This window comes from Macrobrachium nipponense, chromosome 26, assembly GCF_015104395.2.
Source record: "Macrobrachium nipponense isolate FS-2020 chromosome 26, ASM1510439v2, whole genome shotgun sequence".
In the NCBI taxonomy this organism is placed as follows: Eukaryota; Metazoa; Arthropoda; class Malacostraca; order Decapoda; family Palaemonidae; genus Macrobrachium; species Macrobrachium nipponense.
This window is the reverse complement of record NC_087215.1, coordinates 69,703,276-69,728,831: the sequence shown is the minus strand read 5'-3', so window position 1 is coordinate 69,728,831 and position 25,556 is coordinate 69,703,276. Positions and strand designations below refer to the sequence as shown.

The 25,556-nt window shown below is 47.9% G+C and overlaps 1 protein-coding gene across 1 annotated transcript in view; it reads left to right on the top strand.

Moving 5' to 3' along the window:
• Positions 1-25,556, top strand: part of LOC135200378 (uncharacterized aarF domain-containing protein kinase 5-like) — a 49,781-nt gene that overhangs the window by 12,184 nt on the left and 12,041 nt on the right. Inside the window, exon 2 of the mRNA XM_064228993.1 lies at positions 21,235-21,488. Within this exon, the coding sequence (XP_064085063.1) occupies positions 21,244-21,488 (245 nt within the window). The 5' untranslated portion in view covers positions 21,235-21,243. The remainder of the gene's footprint in view (positions 1-21,234; positions 21,489-25,556) is intronic.

The following is a 25,556-nucleotide window of genomic DNA, read 5'->3' as shown; positions in this document are numbered from 1 at the left end:
CTTCTCGGCCGTGCCGGACCCATGGGCAGTTTTGCAGAGGACGCTCTTCAACACCCGTGGGACAAAACCTCTTCGTCTATGCCTTTCCCCCGTTCAGCTGATTCGCAAGGTGGTTATCAGTCGAGCACTGGTCACCCCGAATCTCAGGATGATCCTGGTGGCTCCCAAATGGCCACAGGCCATTTGGTATCCGGACCTGCTGGCTCATCTTCTCGCAGGAGAACCGAGAGAGATTCCCCCTTGGCACAACCTTCTCGCCCAGCCACAACGTCGAGCGTACCACCGAGCAGTCCAGTCCCTACGTCTTCACGGCTGGCTGTTATCCACCATCTCTTGCGAACGAGAGGCTTTTCTCGTAGCGCAGCAACAGAGATGGCTGGAAACGTCCGTTCAGTCCTCTGCAGCTGTGTACCTCAGGGGAAGTGGGCCTCCGTCTTCTGTGGTTGGTGTCGTAGACGGGGTCTATCTCCTCTCAGAGCCACCCTCTTCAGCAGGTAGCGGATTTCCTCGTTTTTCTTCGCCGAGAGAACGCTCCTTCTCAGTCCCCACAGTCAAAGGATACAGAGCCGCCTTGGCGCTCGTCCTGAAACTGAGGGGATTGGACATCTCGAACTCCGTTCGAGATCTCCTTGCTTATGAGGAGCTTCGAAAGGTCTTGCCCACCCAGGGAACTCAGGCCCCCTGCGTGGGATGTAAACTCTCGTCCTTAGGAGCCTGACTCGAACGCCGTTCGAGCCACTCCGAGAGTCGTCAGACAGGGATCTGACCCTCAAGACCCTCTTCTTGCTGGCCCTGGCATCGGTGAAGAGAGTAGGGGAACTTCATGGTCTTTCCTATGATGTACGACACTCCAGGGGATGGGGATCCGTGACGCTCGATTTCGTCCCGAACTTCGTTGCGAAGACTCAGAAACCGTCGATCCCTGACGACAGGTTCGAGTCATTCACGATTCCCTCCCTATTGGACTTCACCGATAATGATGCGGATGAGATGCCTGCTTTGTCCTGTGAGGGCGCTACGGCGCTATCTGAAGAGAACTCGACACCTCAGGCCTGAGTGTCGACGCCTCTTCGTTAGCACCGGGTCACCAAGAAAGAAGTATCCAAGAACACTCTTTCATTCTGGCTGCGTGAGGTCATCAGGAGGGCGTATGAGGGCTGATGGTAGTGACGACATCCGTACGTCCCGTCCGAGAGCTCACGAAGTAAAAAAAGAATGTATTGGCCCCTCGTTGGCGTTTCGTAAGAACTCTCCGTGGCGCAGGTCCTGAAGGCAGGGGTCTGGTCTAACCAGACTACCTTTACGTCCTTCTACCTTCGGGATATTGCCCACAGGTCCTTGGATACCTTTTCCTTGGGACCCGTGGTGGCTGCTCAACAAGTGGTGTAGCTAACCCAGACCCCTCGCAGGCTGAAACAGCATCGAGTCCTGGTCCTGTGACTGGTGTGGATGGATGTGTGAGTGAGTGAGTGACTGGCTCCCTCTTCCCATCGTTTTCCTCCTCCTCTACCTGTGGGCAGAGGGCCACGGTCGTCACTACGCTGGATGAGGACGAGATGGCAGAGCTATATGACAGAGCCCCATCCTATCCCTTTCACTAGGGATAGGAGCAGAATATCACCACTTCCTTTCTACAAGGGGGGGGGGAAGTGGATGCTACAAGAGTCAAACCCATGACTTTATATTTTGCTCCTGTACAGGAACAAGTTCTTACATTGCTGGTACGAAGAGATACGCTTGCCTCTCTCTTAGTACTCGGTCCAGAGGTCTGACCATTGATCCTGCGGTGCACACCCCGATCAATCGGACAGAGGCTTGGATCCCTCCCTCGCTCTTACGACCAGGGAGGCTTCCAAGGTTGGGAGCGAACACCAGTCTGTTTCACCAAAAGACTCAGATTCCACCCACCAAGAAGTGAGTCTTCCTATTGTAAAAGGACCGAAGGTTTGTATGCCGTGTCGGAACAAATGACAATTTGTCTAAAATTGCATTTTTCCTAACTATACAAACCTGAGGTCCTTTTACACATAGCCCCACCTCATGCCACCCCTCACTCTGCAGTTTTTGCTTGGGCAAAGCAAAAGTGATTTGTTTACCTCCCAGTCGCGCGCTGCGCTGCCGGCCGGTCGGACAAGCAGTTAACTACCGAACCCCTTGTTCGAAAGCTTACGACCTATCCAGCTGCCGCTAGTACCTTCCTATTGTAAAAGGACCTCAGGTTTGTATAGTTAGGAAAAATGCAATTTTAGACAAATTGTCATATTTCTAGCATTTGGAAGAAGACTGCTGCTGAAAGAAGAGTATCTCACAGTAGGCGATTAACCTGGAATAGAGAAGAACGGACGGGAACTTCCAGCTTGGCTTGAACTATCGTCTTCGTATTCTGTTCACCATTGAAGCTTTCCTTTGGGAAGATTCTCCTTCACTCTCTTGACTAGAGAACGAAGGCGTCGATCTCCAATCCTTATTCTCATTCCTCGAGAGGAAAAAGAATTTAGGATGGAGGGGTCGTGGTACAGAACCTACACATATACTACGTAATATTACCCTCGCGACATGATTCTTTTAACAGTTGAATTGTCCGGGGGGTAGGCGCATACCGTAGTTAACTCTACGGTTTGTGACCGAGACGAATTGTATCTTAATTGAACTGCAACTCGGGGTTGCCTGCAACCTCCCAGCAGTTATCAGTTTCGATTTTAGATACTTGGTATTGTCATGACAACACCAAATCAGCTTTTGTATTTACCGAAATCCGTTTCGGTTAAATATAATTGCTCGAGCGTATTCTTTATGCTCGATGGTTCTAGCCGAACGCATTCCTTCGTGGAATAATGGATTACCTGGCAACTCAGGATGACGAGTCACCGAGAGCTACTGCGTATTGAACTGCCTGATAGCGGCTCAGTATCAGCTAGGTCTCGGAGATGCACGGTCGGTTACGTCTCTCTCTCCCCTGGTTTGATTGACTACCGAACCGTATCTCTGCCCAACAATCATGGACTTAGGTCTCTGATTAACGGGGATTCTCGCAATAATGAAGGACCATCTACTGCTGTGACGCTCGATTTCATCGCCTTCGACATTGCGAGAATTTTCAACAGAGATATCTCTTGGGACTCTTTCATCTTTCTGTTACCGCACGGTAACAGAAGTCTGTACTAGTCACCCGCTGCATCGCACCGCGATAATGCGAATGATTTTTGCAGACATCTGAGTTTGTCTTCAAAATATCTCGTATTTCGTAGGTGTGGCAATTATTCATTGCTCGCCCCGACCGAATTAACAGATATGTCAGAAGACATCGCCTACTCTCCGACCTGACAGCTCTACTTCCAAATGTTCAGCCCATGAGGAAGCAGTTCTTCAGGCAGTATTTCCCTGTCTTCATTACTGAAAAGCGCTCCGCTTTTATTGCAAGCTACGATCCTCACCGGACAGCAATGAATAGCGGTTAGCGTTCTCAGTTTTTTGTTTTTGTAGCACAGGTTCAGAATCTTGAGAATCCTTCTCTCGGTTCAGCTGTGAAGACGTAGGTTGCATTTTTCCTGTACACCTTCGTCTTCAACGACACATAGTGTTGTTTCTCCTTAGCCGAGAATTCAACTATACTATGAGATATCTTGCCATCAGGGACCTCGGTCTCTAGAAGGCAATTGACTTTCGCCTGTTGGGCCACATGCCTTAAGAGAGTCATGACCTTGCCTTCTGGCATCGGTGACGAACAAATTATTTGTTTAGTCTCTTGGCATAACCCTTTTAAGGCGAAGGTCACGTGACTTGCTCGGAGTGCTTGGACAACTTGCCTCCTACCGAACGCAGTCAGTCGGCAGCTGTCAGAGCGCCCAAGTCTGTTACGAACTTCGCTTGTGGACTTAGTTCGGTTGTTCCATAACAGTCTTTTCTTCGTCCTAACGGCTTGTCACAGTACCCATACCATCGACACCCACCATTGAGTGTCAGTGTTCTATCCACTACCGAAGAACAACAATTCGCTGCAGACGGATAGACCAGTATGGGTACAGGACATCACCGAAGTCGAGAAGAGGGATAGGTCATACGACCATTCCCTTCTTTTCCTCCTGAGGTAATTGCATGACTTTTCCTGCGAAGTCAAGCATCCAGGGGATGGGGATTCGTGACGCTCGATTTCGTACCGAATTCGTAGCGAAGACTCTGAACCCTTCGGTTTCCTGACGATCGGTTAGAGTCCTTCACAATCCCCTCCCTAATGGACTTCACCGCCTTCGATGCGAAGGAGATGCTGCTTTGTCCTGTGAATGCGCGACCGCGCTTTCTGAAGAAACTCGACATCCCAGGCTGAGTGTTGAAGACTCTTCGTCAGCACCAAGATGACCTAGAAGTACACTCCCTCGAGTTATACAAGAACTTCTCCGTGGCACAGGTACTGAAGGCAGGGGTCTGGTACAACCAGCCCACCCCTGGCACCTCCTTCTACCTTTTGGATATTGCCCACAGGTCCTTGGATCGTTTTCCTTAGGACCCGTGGTGGCTGCTCAACACGTTGTGTAGCTAACCCAGACCCTAGCAGCTAGAACAGCATCGAGTCCTGGTGTGACTGTAAGAATAGATAAGTGAATGAGAGAGTGACTGGCTTCTCTTCCTATCTTTTTCTCCCCCTCTACCTGTGGTAGAGGGATACGGTCATCACCTTGCTGGATAAGGACGAGATGCCGGTGAGCTACTCGACAGAGCCCCATCCTATCCCTTTCACTAGGATGGGAGCGAATATCCACCACTTCCTCCTACAAGGGGGGGGAAGTGGATGCCAACAAGAGACAAACCATAACTTTATGTTGCCTCTTGCAAATAGGAACTTGTTCTTGTTTGCTGGTACGAAGAGATACGCTTGCCTCTCTCTTAGTACTTGGTCCAGAGGTCTGACCATTGATCCTGCGGTGCACACCCCGATCAATCGGACAGAGGCTTGGATCCCTCCCTCGCTCTTACGACCAGGGAGGCATTCCAAGGTTGGGCGAACACCAGTCTGTTCACAAAAGACTCAGATTCCTCCCACCAAGAAGTGAGTCTTCCTATTGTAAAAGGACCGAAGGTTTGTATGCCGTGTCGGAACAAATGACAATTTGTCCAAAATTGCATTTTTCCTAACTATACAAACCTGAGGTCCTTTTACACATAGTCCCACCTCATGCCACCCCTCACTCTGCAGTTTTTGCTTGGGCCAAAAGCAAAAGTGATTTGTTTACCTCCCAGTCGCGCGCGCGCGCCTGTCGGACAAGCAGTTAACTACCGAACCCCTTGTTCGAAAGCTTACGACCTATCCAGCTGCCGCTAGTACCTTCCTATTGTAAAAGGACCTCAGGTTTGTATAGTTAGGAAAAATGCAATTTTGGACAAATTGTCATTTTTGTGTGAATTGGTCGGAGGTGCAGTGGGTGCTGTACGAGGGTAGGAGGAAGTGTAGCCCTGCCAATGAGTCGTCGGAAAGCTCTCCAGCGACTCCCTTAGTTATGGACACTTCCTCTTCTTTCCTGCCCCCGGCTCAGCTCCCACGTATGGCGCCTTCCCCTTCGGGGGGGGTTTCTCGGTCCTTCTCTTCGCCTGATCCGTCGAGCGTAGAGGAGGGCGCGAGGTACCCCGACGTGCAGTTGTATTCAGGGTCTTCCGTTCGCTCAGGGTGGGGCTCCCCCCCCTGAGGGGGAACCCCTCCTAATCACCCAACTGTTGCTTCCTTAGGTGCTCCTGCTGCGGGCGACGACCTCGGCCAGGTGCGGGTGTCGCTGGGGCTCCAGGGCATGCCGAGTGTCCAGGGGCTGCTCCAGCATCTGGCGGGTGCTGTGCCCATGGGTGACCACCACTACTACCACTATCTCAACTCCAGGGTACTTCGCCCTCCTCACTTGGTCTACACCCCACACGTGATGTCTGTGACTCAAACAGCCGCTGTGCAGGGCCCGATCGCTGCCGTGCCGAGGAGGGGCGTGCCTCCCCCTCCCGGGTTCTTCGTGCTGCCAGCCCCTGACTTCCGATGCCCGAAGAGCTCACCCCTCGACCTACCGCCGGTACCCAGGATGTCGCTGGCTGCTGCCCCATCTCCTGCTGTACCTGACCTGCCTGCCGTACCTGCTGCTCCTGCTGTTCCTGCACCTGCCGACGTCGTCCCAGCCCGTGGTGTTGCTGCCCCAGTCGCTGGTCCTTCCGGACAGGTGCAGTTGGGCCCTGTTGCTTCGGCAACAGCAGCACCGGTTCCATCCTGGATGGAGGACCTGATGTCTGTCCTGAGGGAGCTGACGAAGAAGAAGAAGAAGAAGAGGAAGGTATCGTCGTCGTCTTTTCCTCAGTCGACTGCTGCCGCCTCTTCCCCTTCGACTTCCAAGGCTTCCAAGCCGAGGAAGAAGAAGGCTGCCTCCTCCCCCCTAAGAAGGCTCCCTCGGGAACTTCTAAGGGCCTGTCTCACTTCGGTGGAACGGGGGTTTCTTCCGCTGGTCCTCCTGCTCCTTCGGGAGCGGGGCCCGTCTCTCCTTCCGCAAGGAAGAAAGAAGAAGACGGGGACCAGAGGGGTACCGGCTAACACCGGTACTTCCTTGCCTGGTGCTAGGGGCGCTGCCGCTACACCAGGTTCCGGCTCGGCCTCGTCGTTTTCGCGAGAGGTTACCCGAGTGTACAGTCTCCCGAGGGCGACCGTGCAGCCAAGGCTCAGGCGTCCAAGTTCGCTCGGCACCAGGACCAAGGCACGGAGCAGTAGGCTGGTGAGAGCCGCTCAGGTGACTCTCTCCAGGCCAGCGAGCGCTCTCGTAGCGACCAGCTGGTACCGTGACGGTCCCAGACCGGCCACGGGCTGAGGCTGGTAAGAGGTCCCCTCAATCGCAGGAACCAGCCTCGGCTGGTTCCAGTGGTTCAACGTGCCGTGAGGACAGGCACCGGTCCCACCGCCACAGTGGTCTCTGCAGGTCCCCTGACCGCCGCTCCCACCGGGACCGGACGGATAGGGGGGACGCTGTTCTCGGTCCAGCCGCTCGCCCCAGGGGAGCGGCGCGACCAGGCCTGCAGCTCGATCGCCACTGCGGTTTGGCGATCGCCTGCAGCCCCTCAAGCACACCGGTTCTGCCAGTGAGCGAGGGGGGAGCGTCAGGTCTTCCTCTCCTGTTCCTTCAACTTCCTCAGGTTACACTGGGAAGGGCGAGGCAACAAGGAGTGCGCGCCCCTCACGATCCCACCACGACGCCCTACGTGCCAGGCACGGTCCTCGGATTGACCAGGTCGTATGCGCAAGTGGCAGGAGGAGACTGGGAGGGGTCTGTCGCTGTTCCTCCTTCTGAAGGAGGAGGGTCTCGGGAGTCGTTCTTGCTGGAGGGGCTTGACGGTCCTACTCCTCAAGATGCGGTGTCACTCCTGAGATCCAGAGGAATTTTTTCTGAGGTCATTGCGCTGTTTCGTCAGCACAACGACCTCGGGGAAGGATCGCCGCTCCCACCCTCTGAGCCCATGTCCCGGCTCAAGTCATTCTGGGAGCCTAAAAAGGAACCCAGGGTGAAAGTGGGTCTGCCGCGATCGGAGCTGGCCGACTCAGTGCTAGGCCAGGTGGACTTGCTCGTCTCCGGACAGGAGGGTTCGCTTCGGTCTGGCAGGTCGTCTAAGCTACTTCCTCCTCCTCTACTGCGACAGAGAAAATTCTACATACCATCCGAGGATCCGATGCCGCCCAAACATGTTAACCCGTTCCTTGGTCCAGTGTTTCTCCGCAAGAAGCTGCTGGTCCAGACCTGCAGCTCGATCGCCACCGTTGGTTGGCGATCGCCTGCAGTCCTCCCAGCCTACTAGTTCTGCTAGTAGGCAGGGTAGGAGCATCAGGTCTCCCTCACCTGTTCCTTCAACCTCCTCAGGCTACACCGGGAGGAACGAGGCGAACAGGAGTGACCGTGAGGAATGCACTTCTTACGATACGGCCATGAGCCTGGTTCGGGCTTGGGACCAACAGATCCTCGCTCAAGTGGTTGGAGAAGATCGTGGGGGGGCTGGCAAGGATTAATGACGTTTCCCAGACTCTTGGAGGGACCATCACCGCTGTTCACGTGACGGTCCGTCTGGACCACGCACTCAAGAGAACAGTGCGCGCTCCCACTTCAGTCCTCTTGAGAGGTTTCGGCCTCGACGAGGACTGGGACGCGTCGGAGGACGGTATCGGCTTTCTCCTGTCAGGTGCTCGTTCAACCCCACCCAGACGATGGTCACGGTGGCGGCAGACGCTTAGCCTACAGTACGAGTTCGTAACCCTCCTCAGGAAAACGTTGTCTCCTGACAGTAACGTTTTCCCAGACTCTGACAGTGATGGCTGCTCGCACTCACCTCTCCAACTGCTAGTTCCGCTGGGAAGGCGAGCGAGTATCCAATCTTCCTCCCCCATTCCCTCTCTCCCTACGGCTACGAAGGAAAGGGGAGGGATCCTGCAGAGCGTTCTCCATAGGATTCCACGTTGGGGACTGCGTTCCTTGGGGGACCTTCATTAGAGAATGAAGGGTGTCGGCTTCCAGTCCTTATTCTCATTCCTCGAATGGAAAAGAATTTAAAATGGAGGTCTTTGTACAGGAACCTACAAATATACTACGTATATTGCCCTCGCGACATGACCTTTTAATCAGTTGAATTGTCCGAGGTGTAGGCACATGTCGTAGTTAACTCTATGGATTGTGACCGAGACGAATAGTATATTGTTCCGACACGGGATACAAACCTTTCGGTCCTTTTACAATAGGAAGGTAACTAGCGGCAGCTGGATGGTCGTAAGCTTTCGAACAAGGGAGTTCGCTGTGGACTTAGTTCGATCGACACCCACCATGGAGTGTCGGTGTCCTATCCACTACTGAGAAGAAGAACTTCACTGCATTGGGATAGGAGAATGCGAGACACTTCCTCCTGTATTTGAAGAAGGAAGTAGGTTTGTCGAATCAAACTGTCAAGGGGTACAGGAGTATGCTTAGACATTTCCAATAACTTAAATCTTAGAGACCTCCTCAGGTCTTTTGAGACAAAGAAGGAGCGTCAATGCAGAGCCCCTTCTTGGAATTTAGATATTGTCGTGAAGTTTTTAGTTACTAACAAGTTCGAGCCTTTAAGAAATGCATCTTTGAGAGATGTCTCGAAGAAGACCATCTTCCTAGTTGCTTTAGCTACAGCTAAAAGAATTAGCGAACTTCAGGCAATCAGTAAAGAAATAGGCTGGAAACACAACAAGGCAGTGTGCACTTTCCAGGAGGATTTCTTGGCCAAGAATGAAAGCCCATCTAATCCTTGGCCAAGATCCTTTGAAATTATGGGTCTTTCCAACCTTCTGGGTCAGGAACAGGAAGTGGTTCTTTGTCCAGTAAGGGCTTTGTGTCATTACGTTGAAAGAACCAAAGATATTAGAGGGACCTCAGGATCCCTTTGGTGTTCAGTGAAAGAGCCAAATAGACCCTTGACGAAAAATACTATCGCCTTTTTTCTCAGAGAATTAATTAAAGAAGCACATATGCTTTGCCAAGAGGAAAACTTCGGACTACTTAAAGTCAAGGCGCACGAAGTTAGAGCGGTAGTTACATCCTTGGCGTTCAAGAAAAATATGGCCCTCAAGGAAAATAATAGAGACGACGTATTGGAGGACCAATTCAGTTTTTGCCTCCCATTATTTAAGAGACGTCAAGACAACTTTTGACAACTGTCAAACGTTGGGCCCGTATGTGTCCTCAGGTGCAGTATTGGGCAAAGGAGTTTCCACCCCATAACCTACTAACATGCTAGGGGTTTTTAATTAGGTTATAGTGTTTTTATGCTTGTCTGAGAGGGTAGTATATACCCTCTTCAGTCTATGATTTGTTCCGATACGTAATACAAACCCTCGGTCCTTTAACAATAGGAAGTAGCTAAGCGGCAGCTGGAACGGTCGTAAGCTTCGAACAAGGGGAGAACGGTAGTTAACTGCTTGTCCGATCGTCGCGCGCCGCGCGACTGGGAGGTAAACAAATCACTTTTGCTTTCGGCCGCGGGAGTGAAGGACGTGTTCGTCATCGCTCTCTGCCCGCTTCATCGTCGTAGGCTTTGTTTATATTGTGTTTTCTACTAATGGGTTGGTTTGACTTGAAAATGAAACTGTAAGTACACTGTTTTCATTTTCATTACTTAATTATGAATCAACATGGAGCTATCGCCGTAGAGACGGCGATTTCCGCTCTTTTCATGAATTGAACCCTTGAATTATGTCTCGGTGCCGAGGGCGGGCGCGCTCGCGCCGAGTCATGTATTTGGGCGAAAGGGTGTAATTGAGAAATGTAAGTACTTTTTTCATTATATTTTTGCCCTGTGCGTTCGTTACCGAGAGTGTGATTGCGCTCGGCACGAACTTTTAATTTTGTATAATAGAATGCAATGAAAGTGGATTCGCAATTGCAATATTCTTTTCATTTTCATTTATTGATTGCATGAATTTAATCTGGATCAATTTTCGTTCTTACCCGGGAATTGATCCTTACGATTTTTTTATGTGAAATGAAATCGCAAGTGCAGTATTCTGTTTCATTTTCATATATATTTTATGATAGCATCATATTATTGGATCAAGTTTCCGTTCTTACCCGGGAATTGATCTTTTCTCCTTTAAGTTCTATGAAGTGAATCGCAAGGGCAGTATTCTGTTTTCATTTTCATATTACTTTTCACTGCTGTGCGGGGTGGGGGAAGCGAAGGTCTGCCAGGAAGTTGGTAGCCGATTCTTCGTCTTCCTTCCTGCCCCCCCACTCAGCTTCTTCATTGTATTTTGTATTGGGGTCTTCCTTGCGTTCGGGGTGGGCATGTCTTCCCCCACCCCCCGTGCGTGAGGGAACCCCTCTTACTAATCTATCTATGTTACCGCAGTGCTACATCCGTGGGAGACGACCTTGGATGTAGATGTAGATCCTCACGAGGTTTGTACTCGTTGTCGGGGGCGAGAGTGCTTCTCCCGCAACGAGCCCTGTGTAACGTGTATGCATTCGTCAGAGGCGCAGTGGGTGCTGTACGAGGACCACAAGAAGTCATCGGAAGTCCAGTGACTCCTTTGGTAACGGACGTCCAGTTTGTACTCGGGGTCTTCCGTCCGCTCTGGGTGGGGTTCTCTCCCCCCAGGAGCGAGGAAACCCCTCTAATTAACCCGACTGTTGCTTCCGCAGGTTTGCCATCAGCGAGGGACGACCTGGGACAGGTGTGGGAGTCGCTGGGACTGCAGGGGTTTGATTCAGCGGTTGGCGGGGTCGGCAGTGGTCACTCATGATACGGTAACCACTACAACAACCACAATCTCGACACCAGCATATGAGATGTCACCGCACCTGGTGTACACACCACATGTCATGTCGGTAACACCCACGGCTGCAATCCAGAACCAATTCCTGCCGTGCCAATCAGGACGGTGCCACCGCCACCCCTGGGTTATTTGTATTGCCGACCCCGGACTGCCGCGTGCCCAAAGAGTACCCCCCCTGGACCTGCCGCCAGTGCCGAGGATGACGGTAGCTGCCGACAGGACGCCTGTCTCTCCTGTGGTACCTGCCGTGCCTGCCGTACCTGTTGCGGTCCCAGCCGCTCATTCCCTTTCAGATCAGGTGCCTGCTGCTCATTCACTTTCAGATGTTCCTGCTGTTTCCTGGACCTGTTCCTGTTGTTCCTGCTGTTGGTGATGCTGTCACAGTCTCAGGTCTTTCCGGACAGGTGCAGTCGGGCCCTGTTGCTTCGGCAACTGCCCCGGCTCCCTCCTGGATGGAAGACCTGACGTCTGTCCTGCGGAGCCTGGCGAAGAAGAAGAGGAAGAGGAAGAAGGTGGTCGTCGTCGTCTTCGTCGTCTTCTTCGTCTTGTCCGCCTGGCCTCTCCTTCCCCTTCGACTTCTAAGGCAAACAACAGCCGAAGAAGAAGAAGGTTGCCTCCTTCCCCCCTAAGAAGACTCCTTCGGATCTTCTAATGGGCCCGGCTCGCTCAGGCGAGCTGGGGAGGCTCTTCTGTCTGGTCCTCCTGTTCCTTCGGGACTGCCCGCGCTTCTTCTGCAAAGAAGAAGTCGACGGGGACCAGAGGGCACCAGCCTCGGCTGGTGCGTCCTCACCTGGTGCTAGCGGGTCTGCCGCTGAACCATTTGGTTCCGTCTCGGCCGCTTCTCGTTCGCGAGAACACCGAGTGGACGCTCTTCCAAGAAGACCGTCCAGCCAAAGTTTTGACGCCCGAGCTCGCTCGCCGTCAAGACAGCGGCGCGAGCAGAAGACTGGCGAGAGTCGTGCACACGACTCTCGCCAGGCCACGTGGACGCTCTCGCAGCGATCAACTGGCTGCTCGGGCTAACGTGACGGTCGCTGATCAGCCACGGGTTGAGGCGAGGAAGGAGTCCCCGCGGCCGCCGGTACCAACCACGGCTGGTACCAGCGACTCGACGCGCCGACCGAGGACGCTGGCCGGTCTCGACGCGACACAGAGCCTAGCAGGTCACCCGTCCGCCGCTCCGATGGGACCGGGCGGAGAACGTGACCAGCGGCAGCTCGCCTGACGCTAGAGATCGTCTCGACGTTCTCAAGTCCGAGCCAATCGCCCCAGGCGAGCGGTAAGGCTAGGCCTACTGCTCGACCGTCACCGCGGGTTGACGATCAGCAGCAGCCCTCCACGCACGCTGGTCCTGCCAGCGAGCGAGGGGGGAGCGTCAGGTCTGCCTCTCCCTAACGGGTTTGAGGCGAGGAAGGGGTCCCCGCGGCCGTCGGTACCAGCCACGGCTGGTACCAGCGGCTCGACGCGCCGAGGAGGACGCTCCCGCCGGTCTCACCGTGACAGCGAGCCTAGCAGGTCACCTGACGCCGCTCCCATCGGGACCGGCGGAGACGGTAACCAGCAACAGCTCGCCTGACGCTAGAGATCAGCGTCGACTTCTCAGCACCGCCTCTCGCCTCAGGCGAGCGGCAAGGCTAGGCATGGCTGCTCGATCGCCACCCCGCGGGTTGACGATCAGCAGCAGCCCTCCAAGCACGCTGGTCCTGCCAGCGAGCTAGGGGGGAGCGTCAGGTCTGCCTCTCCTGTACCTTCAACCTCCTCGGCTACGCCGGTGAGGAGGCGAGGTACCTATGAGTGATCGCGAGAGGTGCGCCGCTCGCGACCCCCACCGCTATGACGCCGTATCGACCAGGCACGGTTTCTAGGACCGACCAGACATACGCCGCAATTAGCTGAAGGCGACCGTCAGGGGTCTGCCGCTCTTCTCCTTCTGAAGGAGGAGTATCTAGGGATCTGTTCTTGTTGGAGGGACTGGACGGTCCTACTCCGCAAGACGCGGTTACTCCCGAGATACAGAGGAATTTGCAGAAGTCATTAGCTGATTCGTCAGCATAATGACCCTGCGAGGATTATGTGCTCCCACCAGCAGAGCCCAAGTCTCTGCTCGAGTCGTTTTGGGGCCCGAGAGGGAACCCAAACCGACGGTGGGTCTGCCGCGATCGGAGCTTGCCGATTCTGTCTCGAACCAGTGTCTCGTCTCCGGACAAGAAGGCTCTCTCAGTTTCTGGCCGGTCGATCAAGCTACTTCCACCTCCTCTACTGCGACAGCGGCGTTTTCTACGTGTCTTCGGACACCGTATTTTTATACTCCTTCGGTCCTCCTGAGAGGTTTCGACCTCGACGAGGACTGGAATGAGTCGGAGGACGGTATCGGCTCTCTCCTGTCAGGTGTCGATCAGCCCCACCCAGACGACGTTCACAGTGGCGGCAGACCCTTACCTACGTGAGAGTTCGTAAACCCTCCGCGGGGAAAACGTTTTCTCCTGAACGATACGTTTTCCCAGACTCTGAGAGGCCATCGCCGCAAGGCGATGGCTGCTCCTATTCTTCTCCAACTGCTAGTTCCACTGGGAAGGCGAGCGAGTATCCAATTCCTTCCCCATTCCCTCTCTCCTTACTGGCTACGAGGGAAAGGGGAAGGATCCTACAGAGATTTCTTTGTAGGATCCCACGTTTCGGGACTGCGCTACCGGGGGGACCTTCGGGTCCTACCTGACGTAAGCCCCGGTCGTTGAGGAGGAATCCTGCTCCATTCTCGATTTCTACGGAATCGAGAGGACCACCAGCCGATATCGTTTGACGAATTCGGTGGGGGTTTCGCAGACTGCTTAGAATTCTACGGAATTTCTAGCGCATTCAGAGTGTTCGAGTTTTTTTACGATCTTCAAAACACTTACGCGAGACCACGGTCCAAAGTGAGCGAGACGAGAATCCCCGATATGTTACACGATAATCGGGAACCTCGCCTATGCTCGAATTCCTGAATTTCTAGCATTGTGAAGAAGACTGCTGCTGAAGAAACTATCTCACAGTAGGCGACCAACCTGGAATAGAGGAGATCGGACGGGAATATCCAGTTTGGCTTGAAACTATCGTCTTAGTATTCTGTTCACCATTGAGCTTTCCTTCGAGGAAGACTTCTCCTTCACTCTCTTTGATAGAGAACGAAGGTGGGTCGATCTCCAATCCTTATTTTGTTTTCTTGAAGGAAAGAATTTAGGATGGAGATCGTTGTTCAGAATCCTACAAATATACTACGTATATTAACCTCGCGACCTGATTCTGCTAAGCAGTTGACTTGTCCGAGGGGTAGGCGCATATCCTAGTTATTCTACGGATTGCGACTTAGACGAGAAGTATTCTAATTGAACTGCAACTCGGGGTTGCCTGCAACCTCCCAGGAGTTTTCAGTTTCAATTTTATATACTTATGGTTTTGTCACGACAACACCATTTCAACTTTTATATTTATCGAAATTCGTTTCGCCTAAATATAATTGCCCGAGCATATCTTTTATGCTCGGTAGTTCTAGCCGAACGCCATTCCTTCGTGGAATAATGGATTACCTGGCAACTCAGGATGACGAGTCAGCAGGCTCAACCACTGCGTATTGAACTGCCTCATAGGCAGCTCAGTATCCAGCTGGGCCTGCCGAGATTCACGGTCATGTATGTCTCTCTCTCCCCTGCTTGATTGACTACCGAACGTATCTCTGCCTAAACAATCATGGACCTTAGGTCTCTGATTAACGGGGAGGTTCTCGCATAATGAAGACCATTACTGCGGGGTGACGCTGGATTCCATCGCCTTCGACATTGCGAGAATTTTCAACAGAGATATCTCTTGGACTCTTTCATCTTTCTGTTTACCGCACGGTAACAGAAGTCTGTACAAGTCTCCCGCCCCTGCATCGCACTGCGATAATGCGAATGATTTTGCAGACATCTGAGTTTGTCTTCAAAATATCTCGTATTCGTAGGTGTACAATTGTTCATTGTTCAACCCGAATTACAAGATGTGTCAGAAGACATCGCCTACTCTCCGACCTGACAGCTCTACCTCCAAATGTTCAGCCCATGAGAAGCAGTTCTTCAGGCGGCTTTCACCTGTGTTTTCATTACCGAAGAACGCCCCGGCCCCGCTTTCATTGCAACTACGACTTCTCACCGGACAGCAATGAAATAGGCGGGTAGCGTTTTCAGTCATTGTAAGCACAGGTTATGAATCTTGAGATCCTTCTCTCGATTCATATGTGAAGACGTAGGATGCATTCAATATCTACCTTCGTCTTCAACGGTACATAGTGTTGTTTCTCCTTAGCTGAGATTCAACAAACATGAGATGTTTTACCTTCAGGGACCTCGGTCTCTAGAAGGCAATTGACTTTCGCCTGTTGGGTACATGCCTTAAGAGAATCATCACCTCGATGTCCGGCATTGGTGACAAACAAATACATCATTTTTTTGTTTTTGGTCTCTCGGCATAACCGCCCTTTAAAGGCGAAGGTCACGTGACTTACTCGGGGATGCTTTGACAACTTGCCTCCTACCGAACGCAGTCAGTCGGCAGCTGTCAGAGCGCCCGAGTCAGTTACGAATTACGCTGTTGACTTAGTTCGGTTTGTTACCAGCAACCATTAACTTCGTTTTAATAGCTTGTCACAGTACCCTTACCCATTGACACCCACCATGGAGTGTCGGTGTCCTATCCACTACCGAGAACTTCGCTGCATGGGGATAGGAGGATGCGAGAGACTTCGTTGCTAACGGACAGACCAGTATGGGTACTGGACACACCGAAGTAGAGAAGAGGGATAGGTCATGCGACTATTTCCTTCTTTTCCTCTGAGGAACTGCATGACTTCTCCTGCGAAGTCAGGCACCCAGGGGATGGGGTATCCGTGACGCTCGATTTCGTACCGAACTTCGTAGCGAAGACTCAGAACCCTTCGGTCTCCCTGACGATTGGTTCGAGTCGTTCACAATCCCTCCCTAATGGACTTCACCGCCTTCGATGCGAAGGAGATGCTGCCTTGTCCACAAGAACTTCTCCTTGGCGCAGGTACTGAAGGCAGGGGTCTGGTCCAACCAGACCACATGCCCCTTACCTTCTACCTTCGGGATATTGCCACAGGTCCTTGGATCTTTTTCCTTGGACCCGTGGTGGCTGCTCAACACGTTGTGTAGCGAACCCAGACCCTCGCAGGCTGAACAGCATCGAGTCCTAGTGTGACCGTAAGAATGGATGGTGATGAGAGTGTGACTGGCTCCTCTTCCCATCTTTTTCTTCCCCTCTACCTGTGGTTAGAGACACGGTCGTCACCCTGCTGGATAGGACAAGATGCAGGTGAGCTACTCAACAGAGCCCCATCCTATCCCTTTCACTAGGGATAGGAGCGCATATCCACCACTTCCTCCAACAAGGGGAGGAAGTGGATGCCAGCTTGAGACAACCCATACTTTATGTTGCCTCTTGCAAACAGGAACAAGTTCTTGCTTGCTGGTACGAAAGAGATACGCTGCCTCTCTCTTAGTACTCGGCCCAGAGGTCTGACCATTGATCCTGCGGTGCACACCCCGATCAATCGGACAGAGGCTTGGATCCCTCCCTCGCTCTTACGACCAGGGAGGCATTCCAGGGATGGACGAACACCAGTCTGTTCATCAAAAAGACTCAGATTCCTCCCACCAGAAGAGTCTTCCTATTGTTAAAGGACCGAGGGTTTGTATTACGTATCGGAACAAAAATGACAATTTGTCGAAAATTGCATTTTTCCTAACTATACAAACCTGAGGTCCTTTAACATATAGTCCCTCCTCATGCCACCCCTCACTCTGCGTATTTTGCATGGGCCAAAAGCAAAAGTGATTTGTTTACCTCCCAGTCGCGCGGCGCGCGACGATCGGACAAGCAGTTAACTACCGTTCTCCCCTTGTTCGAAGCTTACGACCGTGTTCCAGCTGCCGCTTAGCTACTTCCTATTGTTAAAGGACCTCAGGTTTGTATAGTTAGGAAAAATGCAATTTTCGACAATTGTCATGTTAGGTGTTAGTGTTGGTGTGTGTGTTGTTTCAGGTGGGTCTAATAAGTCCTAGCGTGAATGCCCATGGTAAGAGATGGGCTAGGGTTTCTGTCAACACATTGTCACGTCCAGTTGTCAGATCCTTTTAGAGCTTCTTCAACAAATAGGTCACGTCCTAGTTGAGAGCTACTAAGGTAAAGCAGGCTCAGAGGCAGGACCTATGAAGTCAGCTACCTTAGCAGGTAAGGAACCAAGGAGTAGAATAATATTTATTACTCTTTATGTTTAAACTCCAACGATGTTGCTGTCTTTGACCCACCTCCAAATGTGTCAATCAGCTATATATATACCTGCCAGGTAAGTATCATACATAAAAATGACATTTTTGTTTTTTATGATAAAACAAAGTTTTCTGTATACTTACCTGGCAGGTATATATTAATTCCCAAATTCCCCACCTCCTCCCCTCAGGAGACAGGGTTCAGAGAAAATTTGATGAAAATGGGAATGGTTCCAAGCGCCACGGGAGCGGGGTGGTGATCAACTGAACTACCGGTAAACTAGCGGTTGCCGCGAGTTTTGAACATTTCTGCCAGTGCGACAGAGGATATAGCTATATATATACCTGCCAGGTAAGTAGTATACATAAAACTTTGTTTTATCATAAAAACGTCATTTTACAAAGAGCGTCACATGCTTATTTTAGTTCGTATGGGGCTTTCATATATCACATTATGTTGACGAAACTTCAATCTTTTGAATGGTATGCTTAGAGTTGTAATTGTATTCTTGTTTCACCAATTAAATATCGGTGAAGTAAGACCCGTCCAGCGTGATGATGGTGGATTGGATCCTCCGTGATTGTTTCTTTACCCTAGTAAGTCCATAACTAAGAAATTGGAGATATGACATTTTTTACTACCACCATAGCTAGGTAGGTGGGACCTGCGTGTCGTAAAATGGGACTTAAAAGGACAGCTGCTGCCTTGCAGTCTTACTTTTTATTAGTAAAAGGCTAGGCCAATATAACCGTGGAAACTGCTGCCTTGCAGGTGGACTTTTTGGTATATCTAAATAATAACTCCTCGTCGATTATTTCTTTGGAAATTACAGTTTCCTATAGTATTCGGGTTTCTTATTGAGAATTTACTGTTATTTTTTAGCGGTCGACTGTAATTAGCCCCCGGGGGCCAGTACTAAACATGGCGAAATACATTGGGCGCCCCAATCCCTAGTGGATGTCAATATTTTGCAGTTACGTTCCTTGCAGTCCATGCGGAGTTTATTTTTTAGAATTACCGACTTTTTAGTCAAAGGCGAGGCCCACCGCCTATTATAACTGTGGTTGAGACACCAAAGGCATGCTGTCCTAAAAACCCCTTTGCCAAATAATAAACCATGCCTGATGTTGTAAGGAAAGGCGCATCAGGCAACTAACCCCTTAGTGTAGGGATAACTGTGGGAAAGAAGAATGTTTCAGAGATGAATATGAGATTAACCCTATGCTCATGTGGGATGATAGTGGGAAACTGAGGCTTGTAGGTGGGAGAAAGCACAAATAATAGAAATACAAGCATGTATTCTAACCTAAGGTAACTAGGATTTCTGGGTCCTCACCTGGCCTGGAGCTGTGAACCCACACTTGGCCTAACTGAAGATACTATAAACTAAAATGAATTTGTTCATATGCAGAACAAACCTTCGGTCTTAACAAAAGGATATTTTCCAAGCACTAGCTGGTAACTGGTTAAAAACATAAGATTAAGCAAGGAATCTGTGAGATCTGGCAACTCCTGCGTGTACGAGGTGATAGCTGGTCAGAGATTGCACACCACTCCATGACGTGTCCAATCTTTCCTTAACTGCCTTCGAGAGTAAAACGCAATCGCTTTGCTCTACTTACAAGCCGGTTGGTTTGTGCCCGTGTTTCTATCTTTTCAGTGGGTTTGTTTGTGATTGTTTCTGCTTCTTATGGATTCCACCGAGTCTCCACGGCCTCGTCAGTGCATTTGCCCAGACATTTGGGGATTTCTGTGCTCAAGGTTTCTGGCTGCTGCTATCACAGACCCTCATACTATGTGCAGTAGGTGCCATGCTAATTATTGTACGATTACTAATCCTTGTCGGGAATGTCGTTCCTGACCTAAGTTGCAGTGGAGGGTTTTACAAGAAGAGGGAACATCGCAGAGTTTCAACTCTTCCTTCTTGGGAGTGTTTTTCTTCTCCTCGACTGGACAATTTGACATCTCCCTCTGCTGTGATCGCTCTCCCTGTGGCTTGTGGGAGTGCGCCCCTGTCTCCTTCCTTTTCTTCCATTGATTCGCCGATGGAAGTATTGGGAGTACCACAGGATGATGTTATGTTTTAATGTAGCCCCCTCTCCCTCAGTTTCTAATTTTCTTCCTTAGAGGGAGGAGGCTTAAGTTTGTATATTAACCTCATTTAGGACATTGGGGCCTTGTGCCCCAATTCCCAGGCACTCTTTTCTGAATATAAATAAATCACCAATTCCATATTTAACTAGTGCAAAAGTATCACTGGGATGTTAGAATACATCCATGTGTCTTGTCTTCTACCCAAAAATCCCTGTGTCCCATGCTGACTCCCCATAATTGTAGGTTAGAATTGAGAATGCTTAAGTGGATGTCTGGGGTGACAAGAGAGGATAAGATCAGAAATGACTACATAAGGGGGTCGACTAAGTTGGTGGAAATATCAAAGAAAGTGCAGGAGGGGAGGCTTAGATGCTATGGACACCTGCTGAGGAGAGATGAGGACCACGCTGGGAGACATACTATGGGGATGGAGGTTCAAGGAAGAAGAAGAAGAGGGAGACCAAGAAAGAGATGGAAGGACTGTGTGAGAGGAAACTTACATAAGAAGGGAACTGATGAGGCAGAAGCGCAGGATAGAAGTAGATGGAAACAGCTCATCTGAAACGGAGACCCCCATATAAAAATGGGAACCAGCTGGGAAGAAGAAGAAAGTTGGGCCAAGTGTCTCTCATACTACCAATTTGCTACCAAAGTTGAATATCAGAAATATTTTAAACATACATGAAAACTTTTTGCAATAAAGTCAGAATAATCTATAAGACAAGGGTTGCATGTCTGCCTCAAAGGAGCCACGACTTAAAACTGAATCTGGCTTTTGATGCAAGGCCTGTATTCCAGAATTCACTTGACTGGTGAAACCCAGAACAGAAGAACCAACCAGATTTCAGCATTGTTTGTGTCCCCACATGTTCGTATGAAAATAACAAGACTCAAATTCTGCAAGGAATGTTTTGGTGAACCAGCTCAGCTGCCAGGGGCAATTATGGTCAGCTGTACCGTATTGTATATTGATTATGCAGTTGAACTGATGTTAATGCAATCAGGCTAAGAGATAGCATTTTGAATGTCCAAACGCTGGGAGGTTGGAATAGAGAAGCAATGTGTACAAATTTATATATGCAAGACAGAGTTTTGGTGATCAGAGAGGAAAGTATGAAGGTATCAGTGTAAGCTTCTGATGGAAGTGCTTGTAGTGACTGACTATAAGAGAAATAAGGTTTCTTCTCGTATAAACACAAACTAAATATCAGGCAGTTTTTGAGTTACATGAGTATTGACATCTTAATTTTTTAGTACCCCTCCTTGAAAATCAGAAAACTACTTTAACTTTGGCTCACCAAAGCTTGAAGAGTCAGAAAAGGACTCATCAATGGATACCAGAGTGGGAGAAGACTTAATGCCCCTTCTTTTAAGAATAATTCCATCTCTTAGCTAACTCATTATGTAGGAACTGCTGTGCATAGTATATAAGTTGTATATTTGTGATACAAAAAAATCTGTTAAAATTTTATCTTTTGTATTTTAAAGACTAAGATTTTTATGTATAATTCAAAGGTTTCATTGTATATATTTTTTTTCAGTGCTCAGAAATGTTTGCTGCACGTAATTTGTTCAGACCCCTACGGGTGTCTACCCGGAGTCACTTTAGAAATTTATCAGCGGATGTTCCGGTTGCCCCCAAGAAAAAGAGGCGCATCCTCAGAGCAGTTGGCAAGACATTAGGGGGGATAGCTATCGTTGTACCGGCTGCAGGTGGTGTTTACTACAGTATAAGTGATGACATTACTCGGCGACAAATTAGAGTAACTGTGGAAGGCATTGGAAGGTTTTTCAGGTAAAGTGTGTATGATTTTGGGTGCTTGGGTTAATTAGACTTCTTTCATTGTCATGATTAATTGTACAGACGTGTAGCAGTCAGTGTCTACTGTAATCCCTGCATACTATTCCCTGATTTTGTCACCATAAGTTTGATTGTACCTATATATATTACTGCATGGTTTCTAGACTCAAGAATTTTTTTAGTCTCCTGGCCTACACATTACCGTGAATACAAAATTCTATGATTTCTTATAAGCCACAAAAGTTTTGTAAATTATTAGTAAAAAGTGTAATACAGGCAGTCCCCAGTTATTGGCGAGGGGGTTGCCAATGAGCGAAAACCACCATTAACCGATGCTCGGCGATTTAACCAGTTAATGACGCCCCTGTTAGGTATGTTATGGCGTCATAACCTGGCGTTATGGCGCCATAAATCACCTATTAAAAAACCAGATCGCCATTCACCGAATCCAGCGATAACCGGAGGCTGCCTGTAAAGTATTTCTAAAGTAAAGTAGAGAAGGTAAGAAAAGAAAAACAGAATTAATGCATAATTTTGTGTCCTTAAAAGATGAATAACAGAAAATTAGATTTACCCATATATATGTACGTATAATATGCATTTATTTTCTCTATTTGTGCCTAATGGTAAGGAACCTGTTCCAGTTCTGAATCAGGGTGGTGTTTGCACATCTCTAAAATTCCATTCAGAATAAAGATGCCTCAGAGATTAAGGTATTTGAATTTGGACACAAGAAGTAAAGGATGAGGAACAGTGAGTTTGAAAATAGTAGATCTGGGAGTAACAGGAAAATGGCTTGTAAGAATTCTTAAGGGGGATGGATTATTATTATTAATAGGTGTTAGTTTTTCCAGACCTCTGAGTCTCAAGTAGACTCTTCTCGGGCTGGTTCTCAGGGATCAATCCTGAGAAGAAAAAAAAAAATTAGACTTTATTTGAGAAACCCGTCTTATTTAAAAAATTTATGATTTTATTAATTGAAAAATCCCTGCTTTCCGCAAGAATATTTTTCATTTCCGAACTCCGCAGATAAATAGATCTTTGCTGGGTCCAATTTGGGCACTCAACAAGCAAATGCTGTACTGTCATGGGTGTTTGACATCTGTTACATTTCACTGGGTCAGCATGTGGTGTTGACATCAAGTGACCATGTGAGAATCTTGTGTGTCCTATACGTAGCCTTGCTAGGATCACCTCTTTTGCTCTTTCCTCCTGTGAGGATGTCCTCCATGCATAGACTTCAGTTTTTATATTTTTAAGTTTATTTGTTGTTGGCACAGAGGCCCATTCTTCTTTCCAATCCTGGTAAATTAATGTTTTAACTGATTTTACCCAGTCTGACACTGGGGGCATATGAAATTGTTGGAGGGATAGTGCTGGCTAATTTGGCAGCAGAGTCTGCATATTCATTTCCTTTTATTCCCACGTGTGCTGGGATCCAACATATTTCCATTGATATTCCTGAATTGGTAGGAGTTTTTTTTTGATGAATTTTTATTTTGAATTTCCTGTACTATTTGGTTTCCTGGTTTATACTGTCTTATTGCATCTATAGCGCTATGTGAGTCACTGAAAATAACAGAGACACTTGCTTTTGCCTCAGATATCATATCTAGAGCCATCTGTATGGCTGTGACTTCAGCAGTAAATACTGATGATATTGAAGGTAGGTTTTTTACTTAACATATTTTTCGAATATGCAGATGCTCCTACTCCAACATTATTTTTTGGAGCCGTCTGTATATATCATAAATTTGTCGCGTTTTCTTCTAATGTGCTCCAAAGCATGTTGGCGGTACATTCCGTACTTGTCATTTGTTTTTTGAGTAGGTAAGACAGGGAGGTACATATCTTTACTCTATTTAAAATCCATGGTGGTGGCAATTCCATTGGTGGGTGAAAAATTGGATTCATATTATGTATGTTCATTATGTATCTAGCTCTTTTTGGGAAAGAGCTAGTACTATTAACTGCTGTTACTTGATTACAGTTTTGGAAGCAGTAAGTTGCAGGAGACGATCCTGCTTGCATTGAAAGACCTCTTTTGTATTGTTATTAAATTACGGTGATGTTTAAGGGCAAAACACCTGCCTCCACCAAAAGTGAGTTTGTTGGGGACGATCGGAAAGCTCCTGTGCACAATCGCACGCCTTCATGGTGCACTGCATCGAGAGATTTTAATGCAGATTCTGAGGCGGATGAATATATTGGACAGCAGTAATCTATTATGGATAAGACTGTTGCCTTATATATCATTAATAAAATGTCTCGCTTTGCTTCCCCAATTAGTGTGATAACTTTTTTAATATGGCAAGGGCTTTGATGCCCTTGGCTTTAATGTATTTGATGAGCTCTTTCCAATTTAAATGTTGATCAAATATTATTCCTAGATACTACTTGATTTTTGTACAAAACTGTATTTCAGTGATATAAAGACGCAGTTTGATTGTTTGGTTCTTCATCCATCTTTTGTCTTTGAAGAAGACGATTGCTTTTGTTTTATCAGTTGAAAATTTAAATCCAACTGAATTTGCCCAACTACATATATTTGAAATGGCAGTACTGAGAACTCTCTGAGCATGTCTCAGATTACTACTCGTATAGTAAATGACAAAGTCATCAACATATAAACTGTTTTTTACACCACTTGGTAAATTTATAGTAATGTCATTGATTGCTAAAGCAAACAATGTACAGCTCAAGACACTACCTTGAGGGATTCCTTCTTCCAGTTTATAGGTTACTGAGTAGGAATTTTCTACTGTTACTTGAAAAGTTCTGTTTGTTAAAAAGTTCTTAATAAATATTGGTAAGTGGCCTCTTAGTCCCTTGGAGTGGAGTTTTTGCATGATGTTATGTTTCCATGTTGTATCGTATGCTTTTTCTATATCAAAAAATATAGCTACTGTTAATTTCTTTTGTTCAAAGCCTTTTTTGATATGATCTTCTAAATGTGTTAAGGGATCTAGGGTTGATCTGCCAGCTATTGAACCAGATTGTGTTGGTGTTAAAATGGATTTTTTGGTTATTACATACGTTAATCGTGCATTAACCATTTTTTCTAAGATTTTGCATAGGCAACTTGTTAGAGATATCGGTCTATAATTGGATGGATTACTTGCATCCTTTCCTGGTTTGTTTATTGGAATAATTATGGCATGTTTCCATTTATCAGGAAAGACACGTTTTAGCCAGATACTATTGTAAAATTTTAATAAATATGATTTAGCTATAGGAGCTAATTTTTCTATCATTTCAAATGATATTTTATCATATCCTGGTGCAGAGGGATGACAAGAGTTGATGGCATTATCTAGTTCATCCATGTTAAAAATATAGTTATATTCCAGGTCTTCAAGAGTTTCAAAATTGAGTATTATATTTTTCTTTTGTTTTCTGATACTTTGAAAATGTGTATCTAGGCTGGAGTAAGCACTGATGTTTCAAAATGTTTCCCAATTATGTTTGATATTTCATAAGTATCATGGTATATTTTTCCATTTAAATGTATTGCACTTCTTGGAGGTTCTTATATTGTTTTCCATTGATTTTCCTTTATCTTTTGCCAGACATCCCTTGTGGATGTGTTTGAAGATATGTTTGAGACATATTCCTTCCATGATGCGATTTTTTCAGCTATTACCGTTTTTCTAAATTTGGCTGTATATTTTGTTATATTATGGTTTAATGTGGTTTAATGTGGTTAATTGTTATGTTTGTTATTAAACTATTTTGTTTTAATATAGTTTATACTATAGGGCATTTTGTTGAGTGATTTAAGGCGAGTTTTGAGTCTGTTTAGATTGCGACTCAATATATGTTTATTTTACTTAATGTTGTTAATGTTGGATTCCACCATGGGACAGGGGATTTTTGTGGAATGTGTTTGGTTTTTGGAATACTTTTATCTGCAGCATTATTATGAAGTTTGAGAAGGATTCACATGTAGTATTGTGATCTTCATTATGTGGGAATGGTGGTATGTTTCGTGTGTATAGGAAATATTTATCCCAGTTAGCTTTTTGGATATTATATCTTGTAGGTGGCAATATTTTGACATTA